The 25526-nt window shown below is 35.4% G+C and overlaps 1 protein-coding gene across 2 annotated transcripts in view; it reads right to left on the bottom strand.

Moving 5' to 3' along the window:
* Nucleotides 1-25526, bottom strand: part of PRKCE (protein kinase C epsilon) — a 295529-nt gene that overhangs the window by 94272 nt on the left and 175731 nt on the right. For both annotated transcript variants that reach the window (XM_068676665.1, XM_068676666.1), the window contains exons 3-10: nt 19519-19678; nt 18321-18355; nt 16693-16778; nt 14340-14472; nt 11304-11446; nt 10026-10122; nt 8227-8441; nt 6740-6913 (exon numbers count right to left, since the gene is read on the bottom strand). In XM_068676665.1, coding sequence (XP_068532766.1) covers nt 6740-6913; nt 8227-8441; nt 10026-10122; nt 11304-11446; nt 14340-14472; nt 16693-16778; nt 18321-18355; nt 19519-19678 — 1043 coding nt within the window. The remainder of the gene's footprint in view (nt 1-6739; nt 6914-8226; nt 8442-10025; nt 10123-11303; nt 11447-14339; nt 14473-16692; nt 16779-18320; nt 18356-19518; nt 19679-25526) is intronic.

Genomic DNA, 25526 nt, shown 5'->3' on the forward strand with positions numbered 1-25526 from the left:
GCCTTATTCGGCCAAAATTTCATGTATTTACATGACTTTGTGATGGTATGAGTCATCACCAGATATCATTAACTTCTAGTGCTTCATGATGTACTCCAAAGAATGAATACCCATTCATTGTATTTTTATTTTTTTTTTTACGACGTGGACTGATTGTAGAAACTAGTTGGGAATAAAAAGATCACTATTACTGTGCATATTATGTGTATATACACGCATAATACAATTAAAATATTCAAATGAATTTTGAATATAAATATAAATGGATATAAAAAGGTACCATAACATATACACGCTTTCCTACAATTTTATTCTACATTTTTCCCACAGTTGACACTTTAAGAAATCTTTGTAAAAAAAACATTTAGATTGTATTAAAATGTTTTGGTATTGAAGTAGCTAAAAATTCAGAAGCTAATTTAGTCTTCTGTGTCACACATGTACAAATCCAGTGAAGCAGGGATAATAATGAACAGAATTGGACCCTAAAACGTTCTAATTTGACACTAATCAGTAATAAAAGGCAATGCAAACTTGTGCTAAACTGATTACACCCATATAGCAATATCTGTATAATGGCTTTAGCTGCTTAGCAACGAAAGTACAAGAATACCAGATAAAATGGATTATAAACTCTGATTAGTCCCAGATGAATGTTACAGTGGCCCGTCAGTTAGGTTAATTTGCACTGTATATCATAAATGACACCCCTCTGAGCTATTACTACAGAAGACATTTACTTTTCTGTACAAATACATGTAAGATAAATAAGACGTGCTTTTACATTACCAAAGACAGTTTTGGTTAAATAGTACAGTGATTCTTCTCAAATTAATTTAGACAACATGACTAAAGGGCATCATAAACATATAATTCTCTTTCCTTTAATGTTTTACATTTTCTTACACCAAAACAAACAAGCAAATAAAAACAAACAAAAAAACATATCACTTTAAAAATGAAACTTCATTTCATACCGTTTGCAGCATTACACTTTTCCATACTGGTTCTCGTACACTATAACAATGTACTACTGGACTTTCAAAACCTCTTTTGGAAACATTTAAATATAAGCCATAAGCAGAAGAAATACTGATTTTTTATTTTTATTTTATTTTTTTTACCAAGAGGAGTCTGATTCAGAGAGAGGCTCAGAGATTTGGCAAAAACAGAAAGTAAGAGCATGACTGCTGAAACTGAAACAAAATCTCCTAACTCTTAGCTTTAAAAACTTCAGCCTTCTAGCACTACCCAAAGTGTGCTAGACACCCTGCAAACATACAAAGAGGAACAGTACCTGAACCACAGTACCTACAATCTAGGATAAAGCAGCAGTATGCCACTAGCCACATGACAGTTAAGAGATCAACATAGTGGTAAGAGGGTCATTGCAGCCTATTTGTAGATGTCTTTCAGCTCGGCCACCATCACGTAGCGAATCTCTAACTTATAGCACTGGAACACATGAAAAAAGCAAATGGTCTCGCAGGTCTGCTCAGAAACTATGCACCATGCATAGACAGGCTGCAATTAACATGCAGCCGATTGTACAGGGAAAAATGGTTTTAGGGGTGGAATAAGTCTAATGATTTATCTGTAGAAACCTTTCTGACTTATTTTAACCTTTATTCAATTGTTGTCTCTAATAGAAATAGCCATAATGCTGACTAAGGGCCCTGAGTTATGCAACTCCTTATCATTCATTACGAACGCTGCTCTGTACTTGCTGTACACTGTAGTACTCTGTACTATGTATACAAAGCAATTTTGTTGAAGATAGTAGTCTGAGTAGAACAGGTGAGCACTAGTTCCAAAGTTAATTAATTTCATGAAGTTGGATAAAAAAGCAAATGGCAGATGTTAGAAGCAGTAGCACTATAGTCTTCTAAATTTATAATGAATTGGAGAATTTATCATAATGAATTTGGAGAAGAGAACACTGAGAGGGGACCTTATCAACGTATACAAATATCTGAAGAGAGCGTGTTGAGAGGATGGGGCCAGATTCATTTCAGTGTTGACCAGAAACAGGACAAGAGGCAGTGGGCACAAACTGAAACACAGAAAGTTCTGGCTGAATATGAGGAAACTTTTCTTTACTGTAAGGGTGATAGAGCACTAGAACAGGTTGCCCAGTGAGGCTGTGGAGTCTCCTTCTCTGGAGATATTTAAAACTTGCCTGGATGCAATCCTGTACAATGTGCACTGTGATCCTACTTGGCAGGGGGTGGGACCAGATGATCTCCAGAGGTCCCTTCCAACCTCAACATTCTGTGATTCTGTGAATTATCATGATAAATCTTCCACTGTCCTGAATACTTCCAAAAGCATTTACTTTCTAAAGTATTTATTAAGATATTTTATTATAAATTATAGGGTGCATACCTATATGTATATATATCTAACAAGGTGCATGGATGCAGTGTCAGCAGTATTGTCATGCTCCTTACTAAAAACACTGAGAGCCAGAATACAGAAGAAAAAGAGAATGTAACAGGAATAAGTGTAAAAAAAAAAGGTGCAAACAAGAGTAGTCTTGAACCTTTCCCATCCCCATGTCTGACTTCTTTCCAGTAAAGAACACAAGGTCCTGAATAAATCAAAGATGATGATAAGCAATGGGCAGTTCTTAAAAAATGTTATACCCTGTATGCTGAGTTTTGTGAAAGTGTTACTCCGCAAGAGTCATATATAGAACGCAGTATTTGTCAATTACATCCCAGCAGACAGACCACAAACAATGTTTATAAATCTATGTTTACATATGAGGCCTCTGAAAACACCGATGGATGCATTGACCATATTCTAGCCAAAAGAGAAATACCATACCATAGGAGCATTGAAAAATACTATCCAACTGTGATACAGATTTGTAAGATATGCTTCATTAAAATATGGAAGCTCCTTACACACAAAATCACGGATCAGTTGAGGTCATGCCAGTTGATCTTAAATTCTTTCATTCTTTCTAATGTGCAGGAATGGGTCACTGAGCTCATACCTCAACTACTGCAGACGAAACATCATATATCAGCTTCACGCACACTATCGCAAGGTTTGGAACAGAACCCAGCTCTCTTGACTTTCAGGTCACTGCAGAAGGCCACAACACAATCCCTAAAGTACATTTGAATACATATAATTTAAATATATAATGTTGATTTGATGGGCTTAAAGCAAACTGGTTTGATCAAAGTTATCTTTTGGATTAAGAAGGAAAATGAAAAATATCAGTCCCAAGAATATTTCTTTAAAATAAAATAATAAGTTATAAATTAAATTCAAAGACCATTGTGAAAAGATAAGTTATTTCCCCTGATCTATATAGCTCATCTTACTGAGCTAAGTGAACAGAAGACAGAAATTGAACTTTATCTATATAAATACATTTATAGAACTTTATTAGTCTTTCAACTGAAGACTCCATTTCTGAAAAGCACATTTAATTCTCTGGAAAATATTAACATGTGCATAGTTTTGATATTATTTGAAAGTATATGCTTACAGTTAAACAGGAGCACTTTGATGAACTGAAGCCACGGTAAGATTATGGTACTAATCTTGATTCCAGTTAAATTATTATTGCATTTAAAGTAGTGATGCATATAAACCAGTTTTGATCACAATATTTGTCATTTGCAGAATTTTCATCTGCATTAATAAGAAGCTAGATGGGACTGAGAAAAGTAAATTCAGATATGTAAAGCGAAAAATACACTAGTAGGTATGCTTGTTAATAGACATTATTCAGCATGATTTCTGAATTCCAAGGTAATTCTTATTTACTGTCCTAACAATATCATCATTTAGTAAATGCTAATAATGATAAATATGCTCTGCGAAAGAAAAAAAAAATAATACTGAAGTGCACGTACTGTACAAAACATGATAGGCAACTTTTCTGCAGTGTCTTCACCTTATTACTAAAGGAAGATACTGCAATAAATAAAGTTGAACTCGTACATTTACATTTTTGTGGAAGAGGAACAAAGCAAGTAACATTATTACACAAAGCAAACCTCTGAGTGCTTTAGGAATGAATACTGAGTCAACATCCCCACTATATCAGGGTGTATATGACAAATAAGCTCTACTTCAAATGTAAAATTTAATTCCAGCATGATCACTTCAGGGACCAGTTCTGCAAAACACAGCAGCCGTGGTACAGCATACAACTGCAGTGTAAGTATCTAGATACTACTGTTAAACACATTTTAAACTCTATTGTACAATAGCCTTTGTCTCGGTAAAGCTATTTTAACCATAGACCATGGTTGTTCAAGTAAGTTTTTCAACCTGTTTTTCCACTGAACCCAAGCAAATTGCTCAGTGGCTAGTTGACTTGGTACAGTTTCATTTGTGGTCATTCATAAATAATTTATAGCTTTAATAGATGCATTAATTTTTGCTTTTATATACATTTTGTTTGTTGCTTCTTTATAAAGACTTCTTTACAAATTGTTCACAGGCCATGTTCAAAAAAAACTTTGATTTTTCGACTGTGGACTTTTAATTTGATTGAGTATCACTCGCTGTATTTTGGTTGTTTGATAAGAGTCACTGGCCTGCGATTTCTAATTCTATGAACTACTTAACTATCAGTTCCTCTGAGTTCAAGCAAAACCACAAACTATAGTCTTGTTATATTCATTGCAAGAGTGAAGCATCTCAGTTTCTCTGAATAAAAGATCTGGGAAGAGAGAAAATGATGAGAATTTGTTCCTTCGACAAATGGCTTCGGAGAGTGAGAAGGAAGACAAAAAGCATGACCAAAAAAAAAAAAAAAAAAAAGGAGAACAGATGAGAAATACAAATGGGAAGAAATCTCCAGGAAACCAGAGGAGTAGCAGGAAAAACTTCTGGCATTATTTGTTTCATGTAAAACTCATCTTTACTGATGTTAAATGATTTACATCAGCCAAGTGATACATTTATTTGCATTTCAGAGAGTGTGGTCTGCTTTAGTCCTAAAGATGCCTCTCTTTTCATGGTTCATCCCCCAACCCTAGTACAATCTTTCTATTACTTTCTTCATCTTAAACCTTCATCGTGTTCAGTGACAGTAGTACAGTTTAAAATAATGTTAAAACATTTATATGTTCATAGATATATTCAAATGAAATAAAAGTCTCAATAAGTGAAACATCCTTCCGTAGACAAACTGTAGGTGGAAGAATGTTACACATTCCTGGGCTGTTTTCTGTGTTAACTTCAAAGCATATAAAACACCAATGGAATTTCAGTATATTAGGAACTGTTAAACCATACTAAGCATTTGTTTTAAGAACATTTGACCACAGTATAATCTTGATCCTACCAGCCATTTTCCTCTGGCTTTCTCACTGCTGTATTTATCTTTCCTGACAACTTTGCTTGGAGTTATTCTAATTGCAGCTTTTCTGTAATTCTACACAATTACTGCACTTGTTACTTCGTGCCATATGCATTTTTGATTATACTATGAGTATGGCTGTCAATATGTAGGTATTTATGTAAGTGCATGCATATGGTTATATGCACGATTAGTAATGCTTATTTTTGTTCAAGATGCAAATTTAGTAATTCATTTAATCTGACAAACTTTTGTTTCCATGAAATTGACTTAATTACTCAAATGTAACACCTTAATAAAAGAAAAAATACCAGAATGTTGAGTCTATATGATGACTGGTAAGCGAAGGAAATTGCTTTGTATGTTATTTAATATATACATCGAAGTCTAAACTTATTCCCTACAGGTCAAAAACTGATTCTGTTGAAATAAATGGCATATTTAGTTAGACTGGCAAAAGTTCAAGCCTTAGTGCTTTGAAATAGTGAACATTTTATCAGGCTTTTCAAAAATAAAGGATTCCTCTGTAAATTCAATTATATACAATTGATATTCTAGGTGCAAGACATATTCACCTTGTGTATATATTGTACACAAAGCTGTCTGGGCAATCAGATAGAAAACTGTCAGATCAGGTGAATGACAAGATAGAAATAAGAATTAAATACAGAAATAGTCTGAATACAATGGGTCTCAAACACTTTGACAGGATTCAGAGGTACCAGAGAGCCGAGTCAGCCACACCATCCAAATATTTGCTTACACTTAAGAAGCAAATCCAAAACATGTGCTAGAAAGAGGAAATCTATACGAAAAAATTATTTGTCCCAATGAATACACGATGAGAAAAGGCTCTCATTATCAGTTCTTTCTGGCCTCTTCTCCCTGCTGCTCAAGTACATGGGTATTATTAGCATTATAGGAGGTATTTGATAATCAGCATACTATTGCCTTTGTTTTTTGAATATTAACTGCGTACTACATAGTACAAGAAAATTGAAAAGACAAGTGTTCTGACAATCTTATTTCTGACAAGATCATTTTTGAGTTTTTACTCTGATAACTGGATGTTAAAAACATTTGTACTTAATTCAACAAATGATATAACCTATTGGTGTACACAAGAAACACAGAAAATGGCACCTCACTAGTTTTTTTTCCTGTGATTTAGTTATTTACTTATTTATTTTAACTCATTTACTGCCATCTCCTGGTACTTACAAGGTAATAGTATTTCTGCTATTTAACAGCAGCCAATACTCTCCCATTCAGCACTACTGAAAAGGCAAAATCTTCTCAGAAATGTTTTTGCAATATTGTTGTACTTTTTATGTTGCTATTCTTTATTCTGGAAATCGCAAATACTGTTCCTTGGGCAGAAACCTGTAAAAGGTTCATGTAGCTTACCTTTGTCTGGAAGCAGCAGTAAAGTTGTGTTAGGTATGGATGTTTCCGTGCTAATGCCAGAATTCTCTTTTCTGTCATTGTGCAATCTACGTCATCATCTTGAAGTATGACATCTTTTTTCAAGACTTTCACTGCGTACACTTCATCTTTTCCTTTCAGTTCAGCTAACATTACCTACAACAAACAAAAAATCCATTTGCACACAAACACACGTTACAGTGCATTAACATACACGAGACTGCATAGAAGTTTGAATGCACAGAAAATAAAAAGATTTGAAAATAATGCAATGGTGCAGTGACAATTACCTACTTTCCTAGATGAAATTTTATGTTTATGAAATAGAAAGTAAATCAGTGCAATTTTAGAGAAAGATTTAAATTCTTTAAATTTGAAACAGATTGCATGTATTTTGTTTGTTAGTCAAGAATGCAGAGCATAAGAAGTTTTTAACCCCTCGTTTACTTACCTTAATGAGATCTCAAAAAAATAAAAAAAAGAAGGAACATAAATTTACTTCCTCCTGTTATCTCCCATTTTTGTTAGTGAGACTCGTGCGTGACGAACCTGACATACAATCCCATTTACTATCCTGGCCACTTCAGAATTCTTGATTTTAATTGCTGTTGTTATTTAAGGTTGAACTCCTACACTCTCTTAAGGTCAGTTCTAGTTTGGAGATAGAGGACAGATCAGAAAACAGAGAGACTCAAAAGAGCTGCCCTGTCCCCTTGCATGTGCAGTTCTCATAGCCAGGAGGGAAGAGTACTTGTGAAACAGATTCACATTTCAGTCCCCCTCTTAGATTCTATAGTGAAGATAAAATCTGTAAGCACCGTAAATAGAGCAATTTCCTTTCTACCCCTCATCAATTCCATATTGTAGGATAATTCACCTATCTGGTGAATTATGTCTTGGCTGCATATGTAGTATTTTGAGCAACTTCTTAACCCTCCTGCACTCATCATATCTGACTAGAAATGCTTGAGTTCCTTTTCCTCCAGCACTGAACATATCTACCAAAAAAAAACAAAGACATATAAATTGTTCAGCGAAATAAGTAAATTTGAACCAGTTGAACTGGATATTACCTAGGGAGGGAATGAACTCAGAACTCCACAGCATTATTCCATGTCTGAATTTTCCTGTTTGACCACAACTATTTGCCTTGTTGAACAGTACATATGCAACTGTATGTATGTCTTTACTTCATCACTAATATCCTGAAACCGTGAAGCACTGACATTTTACTTCAAAAGGCTTGACCTTTTATTGTAGTGCGCTAAAGCACAGAAAATTCCAGCTGATGAGCAGGTTGATACTCATGATCACCAGAGTAAAGGCGGCTTTTACCCAATGTGTAAAGAATGTAAGGAAACCGCTAGGGTGGAAGCACTTTCTGAATATCAGTATGAGTATTTTCCAAACAGCACAGTCAAAAATAGCCTGCACACCGGGAGGGGAAGAGGGGGAGGAAGGCTACTTACCTTGCCAAAACTGCCTTTCCCTAATACTTTGATGAAGTTGAACTCTTCAAGGCCTATTCGCTTGGTCTGGGCTTGCTTGACCTCCCCATTTTCACCATTTTCCCCAGGTTTGTTAAGCTGGTTGTCTGCTGACGTTGTAGCTGTTGCCCTGTGTTCCTCTCCTCGGTTGTCAAATGATAATGCTTTCCTAATGTTGTTTTCCAGCTCTTTGATTTCTGTGAAAATGTGAGAAAGTTTTAACTAAACACCTTAAAAACAATGTGTCAGTCTGTGTAAGTTTGGGGCACAGACATTCATCATCCTTGAATACTGTGCAAAGTGTTCTGTGGCTAAGAATATATATTTAGCAAACTGCTTCTCGGACCTTACAATAATCAGCCAAAAAGCTGCTGTAGCAGGAAGGGTGGCCTTTTGAAATGAACTTAAGAAAATGACACATCCGAAACTCCAACGATAAGTCAGACTAGTGGCCAAATAGTTGTTTTAGTGATTTTTGGGTGTTCCTGTATCACAGAGTAGTACTTTGTTTTGAATCCCCTATCTTCCTGCAGCACTTACTCATCTTCCTGCTTAAGTATTTTAGTCATTTCTTCAAAAGTTCAAAGGATAGTTGGGTGTCCCAGCCCTTGGAAGTCAACATGAATGAAAAAAACTTACTCAGCTCTAGCTCGTACCAGATAGCTGTCAATAAAGTATTTGACAACTTCCTAGTGCCACTTTAAATAGCGATTGTGTAGATTTGCTAAATGGCTCTCAAGGCTTTTAAATCTTAAAACACTGAATCCTGGTGGTTAAGGGATGTCAGAGTTTGCCTCAAACTTTTACATAGTACTTCTGCCTGATGGCCTTGGAAGCAAAAACTTTCATGGACAAATAAAAAAGTGAAATTTAAAAGAGAATTTGGACAAATTATTTGCTTTTATTTTAACCAAAATATCAGATATTTCAAAAATATTATTTAACAAAAAGTTGCCTGTAAAACCAAAAGGTTGAGAAATTTAAATCAGTTCTGGACTCAGAGGCTTATAGTACTTATACCATAGAGCTTTGGAAGTTTTCTTCCTCAAATTAAGGATGAGAAATTACTCAACTGTAAACAATTTCCACAGAAAGTAACACAGAAGTATCCATCTTCCTTTGCCTTGGTGTAAAGATTTTTCATTCACCAGTCTACACACATGATGATACAGAAGATGCCTTCACAGACATCAAATTTTTAAAAACACCAGCCAGATCAGATTCTAAAAGTGCTGCTGACATACATGTTCTCTCAGGCTGTTCAGCTCAAGAAATTGAAGTCATATCAGTGACAATTACAATATTTGTCTCCAGATCCTCTAGAGAAGATGGAAGCTTTTATTATCACAAATGTTCACTGTGGAATTGCAATTTTATCTCAGAAACTTATTAAAAGATGGAGGCTTTCCAGACAGATAAAAGCACTCTCAAGTTCAGTTGTACTATTTAAAATCTTATCGCTCTTACAATAGCACACTCTCCTTCCATAAAGGCATTTAGCTAGGCAACGACTTGCCTGGCAAAGTTAAAAATATTTTAAGATGACTGCTTTATAATTTTACCTTTGAAAACTACTTAATTTCAGAGATTTAAAGGAAATGAGAGCCTTTTAAAAAAAAGCTTTTACAGTTCCTAACTTTCTCAGTATATGCTTCATTTTGTGGTTGTAACTACCTGGTTGATTTGGTTCTATAAAGGTTGGAGCTGATAGCTTTTTTATTTCTCATAAAGAAGGACATTAAGTCACAATATGTATTAGTTAGGAAATAAAAAAGTTCAACCTTGATCACACGGAGAAGTTGGCGCTGATTTTGACCTATCTTCTTCTGATGATGTACTTCCAGGAACCGGTTGTTGAGTCTCAGCACCTGCAATTAGCTAAAAACATTTCCAAAAGGGCTAGTCAGCTATGAATCCTCCAGTGCAGGGTGCCGAGAGGAAATTTAACAACATTAATGCACAAGCAGAAGTATGAAAAAAATTAAGATGCTCTAGCCCTACTGACTCACACTGATAGAACCTCAATCATACAATAGATGGCATCACATCAAATAGAGATCAGAATATAAATGGAGAAAGAATCATCAATTTAAAAGGAAAATAGGTTCTTTTGATGAAATAAATGTAATAATCATATCCAGTGAGAGGAAAAGTTTTGTATAACCAACTTGAACCTGTGTAGAAATCCATCCGATAAATACATAACTACATAAGTATCAGAAAGCACTGCGAACTCATTCATGTAGTAGTAACATGACACCATGTTTTTCCAGGAGTCACAGATCAGTTACTTTATTTCTGAATTTGCTGTTTCTGTAACATTCTAAAATGGTATACATGGAATACAAATGTGCTATCACTGGGAAAATGAATGGAACTAAATGTTTTACAATATTTTATGAAATTACGCCTAAAATTTGCCTATTCCTGCAAGTGAGAACAAAAAGTCTTTTGTCACAGCCATGCAATCTGAGACTGAAAGTGTGGTCAAATTCTGACCCAGGTTACATATTATAAATCCATGGTATCTCCATTGACTTTGGATGCACTTGGGGTGACCTACACTTTTTATTCAAGAAAGCCTTGTTCTTGTAATAGTAATGATAACTCTGAAACCATCACATATCTGATGAACAGTTCCTCTTTATGGGAATCACCACACTGCTCATTTATCAGCACTTACAAACAACGTTATGAAGTAGTTCAGTGCTTCACCAATCAATTACCCAATGGCAATTCTAAGCCAGAGACACATTTATGTTTTCATGAACTGCTTTGTCAGATATTGTCTCTCTGTCAAATCTCACTCCTCAAAATTAAAACGGGAAAAAACACTCCCAGAGTCTCTAGGTTTACAAAACTGTAGCAGGTCAAAATGAATTTTTTACTGAATTTCAGAATAGATAATTTGCACTTATAAATCAAAAGCCAAAGTCTTAAATCTGTACTGACTTTAAAAAAAAAAAATCTCTTGTGCAAGTCCTGTGAGTGGGATTGAACCCTGATTTGTGAAGTTAGAATACAGCCATAGTAATCTCATTTTTTAATAGCAAAATTACCTTTTTCCTCCTCTGCCCACTATTAGTTATCTTATCTGGAGTGACTCCAAGATCTGCAAGAACTTTAGCTATGCCTCTAGCATCCACTCCACAGTTTGGTGCCACATTTGTTTCACAGCGTCGATGTACATTCATCTTGCAAACTGCAAAGAAATATAAAGAAATAAAGTAGAATAAATACTATCTTGCCATGCTTTTTGTCTTACTTAAATCAGACCTTATTGGACCTACCAATATCTTTTTCAAATAAATGTAATTTCAGTAGAAAAACACTTAGCTGAATTTGCAATGACACTTGAATGCTAATATAAAAAGGACTAACCCGGTTATCATTCTTCTTCTATGACAATACAGAACAGTGTTTTCATACAGCCCCCAAACGGACGTAGGAACAAATGAAAACATTTAATGATGCTATAAATCTTAATTAGAATTTGAATTAGAAAATAAAAATCTTTCAGAGCTTGAATTTTAGCAGTCCACTTTGCTCTCATTCTGAGGGCTCTGCATTAAGTCTTCATGCATTGTTGCTTCTTGCTCTATTTTACTCAAGTAAATTAATTCCTACTGTAGGCACACCTAAAATCAACAGTACTTTAAGTTTTCTTAGAAGTCTTTGGCACTGTCAAACACTCCTTTCCTTCAGATCATCCATTTATTAAGCTCTTTCTCTTAAGTACCATCTCCTGAAAACAGCATTATAATATTAGCTAAAAAAAAAAATTAAAATAATAAAAATAATAAAGGTTACACCGCTTCTAGGTTATGTGGTAGCCCTGAGAACATTAAAAATAGCATGGGGTGGATTTGTTAGGAGCCAGATGACATATTTTATCTTAGACTTCACTGCCCCCTCGTGGAGCAAGGCACAAACCAAACCAAAGTGCAAGTATAGTTCTATACCAGATAAATATTCAATTGATCCAATTCCTCACTTCATTAGCACTTCAATATACTATTAATCAACAACGGTTTCACTGTATAAGCCCTAAAGAAACCACATGTGCCTCAGACTAGTATCAGCTGTGCAGATAAGTACTGTATCTTTGGAAGTAATCATGCACTTCAGAAAGCAGGTGCCTTTCGTTTCCAAGTATGTTTCAGCTCACAAGAAGAGCAAAAAGAAGCTGCTATACTTAGTACTTTCACTACATGTATATTCAAGTAAAATGCTAGACCTAGGATAAGTAACAGTGGACACTGAGGAACTGAAAGCACGACGCTTGTGTGTGCTCCAACATCGTAAAATGAAGCACCAGTTGGGAAACCAACCAACCAAACAACAACAGAAAAAAAAAAAAAAAAAAAAAAAAACAGAAAAAAAAAAATAAAAACCTGGATTACACTTTTCCATGGCATTAATAATTACATTGGGCAAACAAGTACATCTCTGAAGAAGGGAACATTGTTCAGCATTTGTTAAGAGTGAAAAAAAAAGCATAGAAAAAATTACATTTCCAGCTTGGATGAATACTAGATTCTGTGCAGACAGTACTGCATTTTTAAAGGTATTAATTTGATGAACACTTAAAAAGCAATGCAGGCTCTCTGAAATATTGTTTGTATACATCTGCTACACTGTAGACTCATATATATGAGCCATAACACTATTCTCTCTAGTTAAGAAGAGATGAACAAATATGGTAATATGGTACTTGAGAGAGAATATGCCAGTGAACGAATAAATTTAAAGGTTAAGGGGAGAGATATTATAGCTCTGATTTAAAATCAAGGAACAAAACAATCAGGTTTAACTGAAAAATCTTTTCTGAACATATCTCCACTATAATTAAGATAGCATTTGAATAGTATCTTTAATAATAGTAAAGTAACAGTATTTCAAGTCTAACATTTTATCATTAAGCACTATCTAGAGTCACAAGGCAAGGCTTAAACTTCAGAATGCTCCGACTGTGTATCACCTAGCCATGAAAGAAATTTCTTCTTTCCCTTGCTGGTCAGCAATACGTGACATGAAGCATTAGGTCTGACCTTCACCTATAATTATACCTTATCTTAAATAACCGCCAAAGATAGTATTTCATAGATCATGCATTTATACACATATATATGACTCCATGTTTCTACCATTGAGAAGTGCACATAATGTAATTTTTGTACTTATGAAGATGACCTACCTATTTATAAAGGTGTAACAAAATGAAATTGCATGTAATTTCATTAGGTACTACTTTCTAAGGATCTGAAATTATCTTCATGACATCATTCACATCAGTTCACTCATTTCAGTATTTTGTTCACTATTTCTAAAATATTATTTTCCTTCACAAGAGTTTGTACCATGTTTTCCCCCTTTTAGAACATATAGAGCTCTGTTTTAAACAAGGAGATATGGAACCAACCATTTCTGTTAGTCGGTTAAAATGACATGAACATACCTTCCAACAGTAGGGTCAAACACAGTCCAGTTTATACAGTCCTTAAGCTGCAGAACATAATGAATCTTTTGCTTTCTGAATAGAGGGGCTAGGCAGATCGTCACAGATCGTCACAAAGCATAATTCATTTAGATATCAAAATACCTCATCTTCTGGATATGAGCCCAAGAAACGCTTTGCCTAGCATTCAATACATCAATACATAACAGTAATTTTTGAAGCTGATATTAAAAGAAAAAGTTGCCAGAATACTAATCTTTATAAAGTTTAACAACCACAAACCTGAAAACATGGAAGGCACATAAGATGAAGGGATGTAAATTCTAACGTCCCTAATTTTCTGCCAATTTCTAATCTCCTGTGTGGAAATAATCCTGCATGGCAGCCCATGTAAAATTTGTTTCTTCACCTTCTGCATCTGTTGCTGTTTGGTGTTGCAGACAGGGACAGGGAGACTTTCTAAAGGTAATGGCAATCCCTACAGCATCCCACTATTCAGTTTCTATTAATCCCTGTACATGCTGGAAGAAACAGAGTAACTTGAAAGCAGTAGCATATTTTTAAATTACAATAGAGGTCTTTCCAAATCTACTGCACTTACAAGGAAAAAGAAGAGATCTAAAGTGATAATCCTTACCTTTGCATTGTAAACCTTGTCTCAAAAGACCCCAGAGCAATGAACCACAGTGGTCACAGAAAGTGGGCACTTTGTAATTGTGAATGCTGAACTTGTGAGGCATGTTGACACTGAAACGCTGGGATCCCACTTGCTGAAAAAGGAAAGCACAGCACATTTCATTCTAATTATTCTTTTTATATTCAGTGTACACTGAGGCCTTTTATGTTTTGAAACCACGCAGAATTCAAACAAAATGAAATAGGTCTGTGCTCAAATGATCTTTGCATTAGGTATGCTCCAGATTTCTTCTCACTATTTTACCTGGGGGAAAAGAGGGGGAAGGCCTGCTGTTGCCCAAGAGACAAAGACTAAAGCCTACTTCCTAGTACTTCTGGAAACAACAAAACAACAGAAAAGCTATCAGGACAGATCTCTTAATGTGGAAGGCAAGGAAGTCACTCCCAATTGTTTTAGGAGCAGGAGGCAGGCTTAATACAGGACTAAGAAAGAGAAATATACCACAACCCAGTAATGTTCTCATATCCCACTGTTCTTTAGATTATGAAAACAACAACAATAAATTGTTGTGCTTGAGGATTCCAAGCTTACTAATTAAAGGATGTCACTGATAAGTTTTTATAGCAGCCACTGTATAGCAGGAGATTTATCTCACTATTTTTCCTTCCCTTTCCTATTACTGCTGGCTTTTCTCCAATGATCTAGTACCCCTTCCAAACAATGAAAGCATTATATCAGCAAAGCATACAAGTCCCCACTAGTCTGGAGCCTGGGAATATAAATCCACACAAGATTTCCTATCTTCCTGGGGGTACTATGCAACAACAGCACTAGACAAACACAATTCTTTATCACAAGAGATCAAGTCTTCAACGTAAAATGCGGGTTGTGAACCAGATATTAAAGAGCTCTTCTAGTTTTAACAATGGCGGTCAACTGCACAGGAAGAATGAGATGAGCTAGTGTCTCAATCATATTCAAATCAAAGTTGCAAGAGTGGCTTAAATGCATAGCTACCTATAACTCTAATTTCTAATTTAAAGCTATGCTTTTTCTGATATATAATTTTTGGCTTTTAACAATTAGAAACTAAAATGTACTTTTTCTGCATGGCCAATGAACTGGGATCACCCACAGGAGCTTTTCCCTGATTCACCATTTCACCTGATCCTGTAGTGAAAAATCGTAGGCCTTTGTTGTCCAAAACAGGACAGAGAACATTCAATAGGTTTTTGGTTAAAAACACAAGCAAGGAAAACACTTCTGTGTAAAATAAAGCATTCATAGGCTACAGCTGAGGGTTATAATTTTTTTAAAAGAAAACAAACAACAAACAGAAAACAAAGATTAAAAAAAAAAAAAAAGAAAACAAACAAACAACAGAAGACATAAAACCCAGTCCCCTCCTCAGCTGTCCCCTGTGAACCCAGCCACAAATATATGCATCAAAGCTGAGGAGTCCGAAGAACCTGAACACAACAGCATACACTCCCTGGTGTATAACTGTCCACTGAAATTAAAATTAATTTACTAAGCAAGCCTTAATGTCATCTTAGCTGAGACAGACCTTTCACCCAAATGAAAATATCACTTTCTGCCCTGCTCTGATCCAGAGCAGAACATACTGTTAGCAGATAAATTTACTTCCCTAACAGAACAGCTTTGAAGGCAGCTCATTTCATTTTCACATGATGGCCTCATTTGTTGAAATGCATGATAACATAAAGCACATATTTTGTTAATTCCCTTTATAAAAAAGGAAAAGCTTACCAGAGGTGGAGAGTACTTATGCTGGAAAACCTGTTAGCCATGCAGTCCGTACCTTGTTTTACCACTGCCATTGTATATAATACCCTGGGTCCTTCTTCAGTGCATGGATGGTTTTTGTTCTACATTATGGCAGCTTGGATGCAGTCTTTGTTGAGGTTTTGCGAACAACTTCTGGGCAGTCTTTTATGTTGATGTAAGATACCCAAGCCTATCCACTGCTAATGACTCAGCCACATGAAATACAGGTAAGGGATAAAGGGCCTGAGACTCCTTCTTTTGAGTTAAAATGACAAAACTGGTATTAACTCCGAAATGGAGAATGTTAAAAATTGGAAAAAAATGAAATAGTTTGATGATATTAAGCATGCAGATGTTAAAAAAGGCTACTAATTAAAAATAAATTGCTTTACAATGATTTCCACTTAAATGAAACTATTATGACATTCTGTCATTCCAAAGTAAGTGTTATAAGAAGAGCGCAAAAAAGTCTGTAACACTTATTGATCAAATACAGGAGATGACATAAATTTGAGCAGATGAAAGAGAGAGATTTATCTAGAAAATTTGTTTCATAAACATTTACCTCATCATGAGTTTCCTGTTTTTTTAAGCCAGCACACTTTGTGATTATAAGTTCATGGCATCTCTTGTGGACTACACAAGTACAAACTGTAAGAAAACAAACAAACAAACAAACAAAAAAAACAGATATAAAAAGAGTTTTCATGAGTTTTCATGAAGATTGATTTTAAAGACTAGAAATGCTAGGACCTGAAAGACAGGCTGCAAGTGACTGTCACTTGTGAGTACCATTAAATAAGCCAGCCTTACGAAGTCAGAAAGTAAGGGACTTTCAACACCAATGACTTTTGACAGAATCACAAAATCACACACTGGTTTGGGTTGGATAGGACCTTAAAGATTTCAACATTTCAACACCCCTTCCCCCCCACACTGGTAGAGTCACCTTTCCATTGTAAGAGAACTAAAACTTATCTGCCAAAATCTAAGTATGTAAATCTACAAATTACCTTTTAAAATAATAAACACATTTTTTTTTTTACATAACATTTAATTTATTTGATAAAGCCCAAGATTTCCACATTATACAAGACACAAAGGTAAAAACAATTCTTGTCTGAAGACACTTCAGTGGAAAAAAGACACAAAGGTTATTCATTGTAAAATTCCAAGAACAGAAAAATAAAATTGAACTTCCCTTCTGCAATGTGTTATCTTACGTTGATAACAGCAAAAATGCTTCAGAGGGTAAAAATGCTTTGTCAATATTAATACTGATTACTTAAGCAACAAATAACATTTACAGATATGACAGGTAAGATTAAAAATTACAAGGACAGTAATTACTGCATTGAATTACTGCATAATTCAAGGTCATTATTTCAAGAAAATAACCTACTCTGAGATGTAACAGTGAGTTTTATTTTCCTCTAGCATTGGTCATCGTTGAGAGAAAAAAAATTGGAATTCGAGGAAATGTCTGCTTTATGCTAATGAAGCATTTCTTATTATATCATATAAAATGGTTATTTGCATTTATTTATTTACAATTAAATTTCATCTAGCCTTTTGTAACCAAAAAATCATCACTAACTTCATAATTTCTACTTGACAGATGAGACTTAGGTAGAAAAATATCATCCCAAGAAATGACGGCATAAAAAAATTAAGAGTACGAGAAACTGAGATGAGAAAATTGAGTTCAAAATGAAGAACTTCTGCAGTCTTTGCTATAACCTTCTCTAATGATGACCTCTATAATTATCTCATCTATTTAATTACAGTCTTTGCAATTACCTGGCATTTTTAAACAATGAATCTGAAGCAGAATAAGACTTCACAATTTTAAAACGCATGAGGTGAAAAAAAAGAAGCCAACATCACCATGTATGCCACCCTATTTGGATGTGCAGAGAGCTAGGATATGCTACTCAAAGAATTTAACTGCGCCACTGCTTCATACGTGCTGCCTAAGACTTGAAAAATTTTGAAAAAAAGTCTTGAAAAGTCTTGAAAATCTTACTGCGACTTAAGTCTGGAAAGACTGAATCTTTGATGAGACCAACATATTCTGATTGGCTTGTGCTAAATTCTAATTGTTGTACATATAAATTGCCTGATGAAAATATCTTATTATTGATATGTTACAACACATATATTCAAACCGCGCCCCCAGGAACTTTCTCTTACCTTGACACTGGTATCCCTGTTTTCCTATTACACCCCTGCAAATAAAACAATGTTTTAGAAAATATGGAATATGTATTTCTAAAAATGAAAAATATTTTCCCTCTTTTTATTGAGCATGTACAAGTTTAAAAAAATAGCTTCTTATAAACAGTAATCTCTTAACTGCGTTCCTGGACTGAGATCAGTTCAAAGTAGGTACTCCATTTCATTTTCTAAGAAATAATGTATAGGAAGATAGGCCATGAAGGGGTTCAGAAGAAAAGACACATTTATAAAACTTTTATAAAGCCAAAGGACACAGAGAGAGATGCCAAGCCACAATCAGGTAAAATAGTCATTAAGAAGGTCTCTAAATAGACAGAAGACTGTGTTTGTCAGTATTATTGCTTGAAACCATCTTTGCTAACTTAAGGGTTAACTGGCAGACCTTTCTTAGAGGAATGTAATTGAGTTCACATACAATGCCATTACACTGTTTCACTTCAAGGAAGACTGATTCACTACATACTCTTATGAAATACTACCTCTGAAACATGTCAGATTTTATATGTATTAATGTGTAAATCAGTATGTCTAGGTAACTTTGGAAAACATCAGTAGAGTTGCTGTAAAATAACTGAAAAATGAATGTCTCCATCTTTTTTTTCTGATAATTGTGAGTACTCAACACTAACTGAAATAATTTCTAAGAGGGAGTTCTTGACATATACTGTAATAACAAAGACTCTGTAAACTAAGAACCTCAAAATCTGGAACATTAAAAGTCTAATAATCCCATCTTCCATTACCTTCAGTAAGATGTATAGGAGCTTGGCATTCCCTAGGAGAAAGATGGAGATGTGCAAGTATCTAATGAAAAGTTCAGTCATCTCAGCCCATTGTAGAGGTCCAACATTAGGTCTAAACCTACCCTTAGGCATCCTGAGAACACTAGAGTGTCTGTCTATCTAGAATTCATGGTGTACACTAGACAGGAAAAGGCTGAACTTTGCAGCTAAGAGGAGGAAAAAAAACAACACAACCAAACAAGAAATTCTAATATTCATGATGGACATTTGACAGTCTTTTACTATTGTTAACTTAATATTAAAATGAAGCTTAAAAAAACCTCCTATACGTCATTTGTGCTTCAGCAAAACAAGATGGCATGTTAATCCTTCAAAGTTGCAAAGAAAACAAAGTAAAAGTTGCTTCATACCATATAAAATCTCTGCAGTGTGAACAATATGTTGGTTGTCTAAGATAGGTGGCCATAAACTTGTGTCCATTAACCTGATGTACTCTCCGTCGCACAGCACCCTGCCTCTTTCTGGGGCGCATTCGTTCCCGAAATACACGTTCTTCATTGTCTTTGGGTGCTGAAACAGAATAAAAAAACAATAAGCACTAGTTGTATCAGATAGAAATATAGAAAAAAACTCAAATGAAAAAAAAAAAAGTGATATTCTCCAAAAATAAAAGATCCTCTCTAGCTAGCAGTGCAATATAACATTCCTAAACTGTGGGTAATTTTTTCTTTAAAAAAAAAAAAAAAAAAAAGAAAAAAGAAAAAGAAGGCCAGGGCTTTCGTTGTCAAGTACAAGAAATGCTACTGGTTCCAAACTTCTATGTGTTAATCCACACTAAACTGGGAATGAGTCTGCTGTCATCACTATTAAGCACCCCAATGAGCTCTTCAACAGTAACTACACAGTTAGATTCACCAAACAGCTCAGACTCCCACCTCATTTGACCTTCATGGACAAGAAATCAAAAATCCACCCAAATGCCACAACTTCTCTCCCCTTCAGAAAATACATACACAAGTGAAGGGAAGCTGAATATAAACACACATTATCAAGCAGAACAAAAAACCCATCCAGAACAGTACTTTGTAGAATTTGTGGTTAAGATCTGAGCTTCAGGCTCTAATAATCCACTTTGATACTCATACACTTTCCACAAAATGTTCAAGGGAAGGAAGTAGTTCCTCTTAACCAATTCCTGTAGAATTGTAAATGAGATTTAATGGTAGAGGAAGTGAAAATTGAAGTTAATATATCTCAGAATGAAAACTTTTGGAGAATCCCTCCAGAATACTTTGGATCTTTTTTCCTAAGGCTTTGTTTTGAAAAGTGTCTCTAACACCTCCATACCATTATTACGTATTAAGCAAATGCTCAGGATATATAAGAAATGAAGAGTAGTGCATAGTCATTAATAAAAGAAAGGTTTTACAAACTTTCTTTGAGCTACTCATATCTCTTGAGAATAGAATATCGGATTTAGAGAGGCCCAAATCCAGCGATCCATTGAATCTATGCACTTCAGTGCATATAACATTTTGAAATGTATTGTTATCGTCTGAATTTCAACTACCCTGAACATTATGATGGCATGAAAATGACAATTTTAGTTTGTTATAATCTTTCCTTTACGCAAGTGAGTTTACCTCCAGCAATAATACAGTATATAACAATAATGCAAAGGAAATAAATCATCCAAGAACAACCCAAGTCTATAATAACGTAACTCTTTTATAAATATTTAAATAATCCCTATTTTTGAGGGATTAATCCTTCAAAATAACCCAATAACAATAAAAAAATAAAAAATAACAATATTTTTGTGAAATTGAAAGATATTTATTTAGGAAACCTTAGAAAATGAGCTTAAATTAAGCTGATGGACAGCTACCCTGTGAAAACACAAAGCAGAGAACCAGAATCAAGATCAATTTATTTCACTGCATATCAATGGCAAAAACCCATGACACTGGCAAATTCATTTACACCCTAAGAAGACAAGGATCCTTACACATTAGCATTGTACAAACATTCCCAACTGAGAGTGAGATTTCAGCCTACCAAGACCCATCTGTGGGATGGCCAGAACAGCTTGGCTTTCATATTCCGAGCAAGTTCTCGGTAACTAAAGGTTGGCCTACATACAAAGTTACCCTGTGTATTTATGTCAAAGAGTAATCAAAAGTAATGGCTCTAACCTCCCTTCAAGAAAGAGATGTGAAGTCACAAATAATTAGCAATTATGCTTATTTTTATGTGTTAAATAAAATTGCAACTTCTAATAAATACACAGCTCCTTGGGACTGTCTTTCACAGAGAAAGCATAGCAAGTAGCTGGAGATCCTACCAAAGACTCCTATTTCCAACTTCTTAATCAACTATTGACTTCACAAAGCTGCTGGATATATTTATTATTATTTTTTAAATTATTGTCATAAGAAATAATTTTATATGTCATACAGAGCAGTTCTTTCAGTTATCGCACACATTTTAGAATTTGCTGAAATACGTAGCCTGGATGTGATAAAGTTAAAAACACCACTCTCCTGGAAAGGTTTCATGAAAAGTTATCTGCTTATATGAAAAGAACAAGGTGTTCTGAATTTAGGCAATTCACAGTTGATATGATAATCAGACTACAATGCCACTTTCCTCCTTTTTGTCTTTTTTATTTTTATTTTTTTGTCTTAAGTGTAACACTTCTCTGATAAAGTACATGTAATTTTACAGAACAGATGAAAACCCTTTTGACTAGATAAACAGAATACCACAATACTAGGTATTTTTTAACAACAAATTCTGAAAAATAGTTTTATTACTTTCAGTTCTATACTTAATATTTAAACGAAACTCTGTTTTTCACTTAAAATGTTATAGTTAAAATAACGGAACAGTGTCCTTTTCAGAAATGAACTGACATGGAAACATGGTAGCACCAGTCATGTGGGGGGCTTTGCAGTGGTATCGTATCCTGTGTTACTGCCCACAGCTGGACATCAGCCCTTCACCAAACAGGTGGTGGCACAAGAGCAATGAATCCATCCATGAGCCTTAGACTCAGTTCAATAGCTCCATGCTGGGTTTACATAGAGTTCGACTGGCTCGGTCACTGTTACTCAGGGAGATCACATAAGCAATGCTTTCCCACTGCTTTCCCAAGACATTCAAGCTATGTCTTGCACGATTGACAGTGATGTTTTGGGGCTCTGCTCCAAGGCAGCTATTTCCAGGTAGCTCAGGGTGGTGCGAAGTGCCTGCTGCCTCACACCCAGGGCTGTGCGCTACTCCTCCCCACCAGCACTAACAACACTAATATGTTTAAATTAAAATCCATTTATCCCATGCTGAACAGTCACACTGGAGATACTCATTTAGTTGTCTTAAGCCATCCACTCAGAAGGTGAGCTCCTAAGTTTTATTATTTTTTCATGAGCAGAAAAGTAAAGATTAGTAGATGTCAGAAAACAGTGAGTAGTTTGGAAAAAAAAAAAGAAAAACATTTTGGCAATAGAACCAATTAGTGTTTTCAAGAGATATTTTGGAAAATACTGTCATCACAAACAAAACTGACCTTTTAAAACTATTTTTAAAGGAAAAAGTCTTACACTGGTATATAAAAATACTATTAAGATGTAGCATAGTGCCCAACTGTGACATTTATATTCTTAGCAGAGGAGACCAAATTAAAATTAAGTGAATTTGTCATAGTCAGTCTAGAAGCAAGTTCCAAGATAAACAAAAACTTCTTCTCACAGCATTTCCACTAAATAGTCACAGAGGGTTATCATTTCCTCAGAAAAGCTGTTTCTTTATGTAAAATACATTCTGTTCCCTGTTTTGATTTGGAGCCCTTCAACTCTTTGTATTACTCAGTTTATCCTATTTAAATTTCATTTTCAAAAGGAGTAAGAAAGACTCATGATCATTCAAATTGTTCATGGAGAATACTGTCAATACAGCATATTGAATTTAGGCTTTATATGATGGTACTTGAGAACTGCCAGATTTAGAACTAATTTTGCTTTAAAACCCTACCCAATAATGCCATTGCTTCTTTTCACTGCAGCCAAGACTAACTCTCAGTTATTTGGAAAACAATAGCACATAATTGCTTTTATGTACTCACGTATATACAAATATATTGCCTACAAAGTTCACAGCCCTAAGAAGACTTGCAGGCTTAACTCCAAGCACTTGGAGAAGCATTATAAAAGTCAACAGAAGTATTTGGAATGCAAAATTCCACAGAATTCATAAATACTTGCAAAATGGATGTTTAAATGAACTGTCCGGAACTTCATCTGACACCCGTAATCACATCATATCTGTTAAGTACGCTCTATAAGTCTTCCCTTAAAAGACAAAGAAGTAGCACAGTGTACCCCATCAAAGGGGGCAAGACGGAGGCTAAAGACCCTGAACACTAAATAACGAAGGTTGTGACATGTTAGGTCTCTTCATACTAATATTGTTTGAGCACAAAGGAGAAGGATCTAGTGTGGAGCACCAAGTGCAACAGATACAATTACCCTGTGAAGCAAAGTGGGCCATTTCAGTTCTTTGTCCTGTAAGTTTCAAGTACTTACAGAATTCTGAAAACAAACAATACCATGGAAAAATATTGCAGAAAATGAGAGACAGATGACATGCACAGAGAAATTTCCAAGCTTTTGCTGACTTCTGACAGGGAGTGCACTGGGCACCTCCCTTCATCTGGAGAGGGGTTACACTGAACAGTGACAGTGTTTGGGGAAGAAAAACAAAGCCAAGCTATAGGCCATGGATAATGGTAATTCTAATAGGAACTGGAGTAGCTAACATAACCCCATTCAACAGAGCACTGCCATTTCCAGAGTACTTTTCACCCTGTGCATCTCTTGGGTATCCTCCCATTACTGCACTGCCACCTCTACCTACAACCAGCAGGCCACAAAAAACAGCCCATTTAACCCTTAACAACTGCCAACCCTTAGTAGTTACAACAGCATAACCAAACAAAGATTGAGAAAGAACAATGATCCTAGTGATGTTTTATTGCTGACGATTAAAATTAAGAGCTTTTGTATCATAGTATTAAAACCCCTTTCTCTTCAATGATCATGTATACAGTGATAAAGAGCTTTTGGTCTAACACTATATAATATCTAAACAGAGCTTTATAAACATCCTGTTCAAGTAAGACTATATTGCTATTGACGTTTTACAGATGAGGAAGGACATTAAGGCATGAGAGTTCATTTGCCTAAAGTTATGCTGGAAAGCGAGGAGGGGCAGGAACAATATCCAGAACCCCTCAGGTTTCAGGACTGAGCATAACCAGCTCTTTTCGCATCAACCTTAGGTCTTGAAGGATTGTTGCTGAACAATTTGGCCTATACAGAGGAAACATGTGCTGTCATCAAGATTTCTTCAGCCAAATTGGTAGAGGATTTTGCCTTTATGGCTTTAATAGGGAAGGGAAGGGAAGGGAAGGGAAGGGAAGGGAAGGGAAGGGAAGGGAAGGGAAGGGAAGGGAAGGGAAGGGAAGGGAAGGGAAGGGAAGGGAAGGGAAGGGAAGGGAAGGGAAGGGAAGGGAAGGGAAGGGAAGGGAAGGGAAGGGAAGGGAAGGGAAGGGAAGGGAAGGGAAGGGAAGGGAAGGGAAGGGAAGGGAAGGGAAGGGAAGGGAAGGGAAGGGAAGGGAAGGGAAGGGAAGGGAAGGGAAGGGAAGGGAAGGGAAGGGAAGGGAAGGGAAGGGAAGGGAAGGGAAGGGAAAACTAACCCCATATATTTACATTTCCCTCTCCTTTCTTCTAAAAGCCTAGTTTACTAGTAATACATGCAATAAACTGATCTCATAACTTTGATATGAAAAACAGTAAGGTAAATGCTACAATATAATTTCATAAAGGTGTTACTGACGAACATGGACTGGGTTGTTTAACACAGGTATAGAAGAGCACGCAATTTTTCTAAGTCTTTTTTCTAAAACTATACATTTTCCAGTCTATTAACAAAGAATCAACATAAGGGTTTTGCTTACTATGTCTTGAATCTGCTTTCTTTTGGAAAGCTGACAGGAAATGTCTTGTTTAATAGGAGAAGAATCAGATCCGTAGGTAACTACTTTGTTGTTAAAGAAAACAGAGACGATGGCTTTTACAAATGAAATTAAAGAAATACTCACAGAATGTGTGAGTTTTAGAAGAGATCAGATATTGACAAGTCACGTCTAATAACATCAGTCAGTTACTGAATGCATTGTATATTGAATGCATACTGAATACATTTGAAAGTACTCCAAGCCCAGATAACGGTGGGTAATTTTCTAGGCTTTCACAGGCTCAAATTCAGATTTCTTTGCATTCAAAAACATGAACACCTTTGAAAACATTACCTTGGAACATTCAAATTCAGTCCAAAAGAGAATCAAAAGGACTCTGCC

This window comes from Anas acuta, chromosome 3 (assembly GCF_963932015.1).
Source record: "Anas acuta chromosome 3, bAnaAcu1.1, whole genome shotgun sequence".
In the NCBI taxonomy this organism is placed as follows: Eukaryota; Metazoa; Chordata; class Aves; order Anseriformes; family Anatidae; genus Anas; species Anas acuta.